At 35.4% G+C, this 2,703-nt stretch overlaps 1 protein-coding gene across 2 annotated transcripts; it reads right to left on the bottom strand.

Moving 5' to 3' along the window:
• Positions 1-1,098: 1,098 nt before the first annotated feature.
• Positions 1,099-2,703, bottom strand: LOC116019329 (allene oxide cyclase, chloroplastic-like). Of its 2 annotated transcripts, none has more exons than XM_031259486.1 (2): positions 2,353-2,703; positions 1,099-1,866 (listed from the first exon to the last, which is right to left on the bottom strand). In XM_031259486.1, the coding sequence occupies exons 1-2, from the start codon at positions 2,597-2,599 to the stop codon at positions 1,343-1,345; spliced, it is 771 nt and encodes a 256-aa protein (XP_031115346.1). In that variant the 5' UTR covers positions 2,600-2,703; the 3' UTR covers positions 1,099-1,342. The 2 variants fall into 2 exon arrangements, with proteins under 2 accessions (XP_031115346.1, XP_031115347.1); XM_031259487.1 differs by having other exon boundaries at positions 2,383-2,703.

The raw sequence follows: 2,703 nt of genomic DNA, 5'->3' as shown, positions 1-2,703 counted from the left end.
ATATATATATATATATATATATATATATATATATATATATATATATATATGTATATATATATATATATATATATATATATATATATATTATCATACCAATATCTATCACACACTTTGATTTATCCAACCATTTGTCACATCAACAAAATATCAATTATCAATATTCTATTACCGCTTAAAGCAATCTCATTAGCTGTGCTTTTTTTGAGTTCTCGCCATGCCAATTAGGGGAGATGAGAGAAAGAAAAGGGGGAGAATAAGAAAATGAAAAAAAAAAAAAACATGACAAAAATCATTAGACACGCCTGGCCACGCTGGGTGCAGCATTGCGCCAGACGCGTGATATGCACATCAATATAACAACAACAACAAAAAAAAACCTCATTTGTACAAAAAAATCCTCTCTAATTTCTCTGTAAAGACTCATCAAGAAAGACAAATGTGATTACTCTTGATTTTAAATTTTTTTAATTAATTCTTATTTTAATCATATCAAAAGAATGCAAGTCACATCAACAAAAGTATCAATTATAATATTATTTACTCATCCAACATTCATTATTTTTATATTATTTATATTCTAAAGTACACCTGACACTTTCAATTCATTAGTTATACAACTATATAAATTTATTCCTATAATTATTTGTAATATAATACAAACTTAGCTATTCAATTACAGAGTATTAAAGTTTCAAGCTTGATTCATATCCAAATTAGTGTTGACATTAAGATTTTTTTTAAAGAAAAAGAAAAGAAAGGAAGCTAAATTCACCACAAATACACCACTTGATAATATTTGTGATGTGATAGTGACATTTGTCTTTAGATATTAACAAATAGTAAATTTGTTCCTTCAAAACAAAATGGTTCATATCCAAATTAGTGCGACTCGTTTTGTTTTAAAAGAACAAATTTACCATTTGTTAATAACTAAAAACAAAATTCACAGTGAAGGACCTTTTAGTCCAGTGGCAATAAATTACTCTCCCATATAAGAAGAGGAGAGATTGTGATTCAAGTCACTCTTTGTGCTACAATAAGTTGAGAATGTAGTTATTAAAAAAAAAATACAATTCACATCAAAGATATTAAAAAAAAAAAAAAAGCAAAAACTAGATTTATAAAATAATTATAACTAAAGAATTACAAGCATCATTTCTTAAAAATAAAATAAAAAGTAAAAGATACTCCAGGACTCGAAACTCCATATTATTACATTGAAGTCCAACATAAATTATTCGTACTTTCTAGTCATTGGAATTCAAAAGTTGACAAATTACTCAAACACCAATGCATTCCACCATGATATATAAACCGTTCACTTTCTCTCACAAACAGACTAATTAGTAAAGTTACGTACGGTCGCACCGGCCTCACAAGACTTTGCCGCCGGAGAAGGCTCCACGGCCGGCGACGGAGGCACAGGGGTCCCGGTCAACTCCGCCGGCAATTTCTCAATACCCTTCAAGTAAAACGTGTAGAACAGCTTAAACGGATAGACCAGCTGCCGGAGCTTCACCTGCCCGGTAACCCCTTCAAAAATGCCGGAACCGCCGGTGACGGCGAGATAAGACTCGTCGTAGGTGAGGTAGGGCCCCTGAACGGCGATGTGGCCGTAATCCCCAAAGTAGAAACTGAAAACCGCCTCGTAACGGTCGCCGCCCTTCTCCTCCTCGTGCTGGATCAGAATGCATAGCCCCGCAGTGATGCCCACGCGCTTCTGCAAGTCGCCGGAGTAGACCTTGTTGGTGAAGGGAACGAGATCGCCGAGAGAGTTTTCCTTCTTGTAGCTTAGCCGGAGATACGCCGGACTGCCCCGGTCACGCTCGTTGATCTCGTACACATACATCTCTTGAACATCGCCTGAAATCAACCAAATAACATTAAGGTAAAATGTATAATAACAACCTCTTTACAATTTATAAACTAACTGAAGCACGTAATTTATCTAAACTAAAAACCAAAATTAATAGTTAAAACTGTACATTTATCTTTATATTTTATATATTATATATGCTGACTCATAACCTCTTCAGGATTGTTTTGGTACCAAATTGAAACATATATTCTATATCTACTAAATTATAAGGTTAAAATGATAATTAAAAGACGGTTATATAGATTGTAGTATTTGGGCTCGAGTCACTGTACTACTACATGCCATCTGAACACAAGATGCTTGACAACTGATGGACTGATGTTTATATATTATATGCTCAACAAGTTCATGACTTATTTCGGATTATTTTTATATCAAATTGAAACATGTGTTCAATATCAACTAAAAGATTAGATTAATAGTTGAAACTAAATATTTATGTTTATATATATTATATGTTCAAACACTACCATTAAAAGGAGTAGCAAACAAGCCGTTACCGGCAGGAGCGGAGTCGGATAGGCTGCTCTGGGTCTTGACAAGCAGTGATCTTTTAGGGGCGGCGGGGGAGGCAGTGAGAGAGAGGCTTTTTGAGCTGAAGGGTCGGAGTTGAAGAGAAGGGGAAGGGGAAGGGAAGGCGCAGGCGGCGAGCTTAGGGGAAGAAGAAATGGCGCGGGCAGCCGCAGCGAAAGTTGAGGAAGCGGAAGCAACAGCCATTGTATGTGAGAATTGAAGATGAGAGATGAGAGAGAAAGGTTGGTTGTGATTGGTATTGTGAAAGCGTGGTGGGAAGGGGGAAACAAAGAGTGGGTTATATAAGT

The sequence above is a fragment of the Ipomoea triloba genome, chromosome 5 (genome assembly GCF_003576645.1).
Source record: "Ipomoea triloba cultivar NCNSP0323 chromosome 5, ASM357664v1".
Taxonomy (NCBI): Eukaryota; Viridiplantae; Streptophyta; class Magnoliopsida; order Solanales; family Convolvulaceae; genus Ipomoea; species Ipomoea triloba.
This window is presented reverse-complemented; position numbering and strand designations above follow the sequence as displayed.

Excerpts from the sequence above, each read along its gene's own strand:
- LOC116019329 (XM_031259486.1), bottom strand. The coding sequence starts at position 2,599 with ATGGCTGTTGCTTCCGCTTCCTCAACTTTCGCTGCGGCTGCCCGCGCC. Across the intron at positions 1,867-2,352 it reads GTTTGCTACTCCTTTTAATG|GCGATGTTCAAGAGATGTAT; the intron begins GTAGTGTTTGAA and ends GGTTGATTTCAG.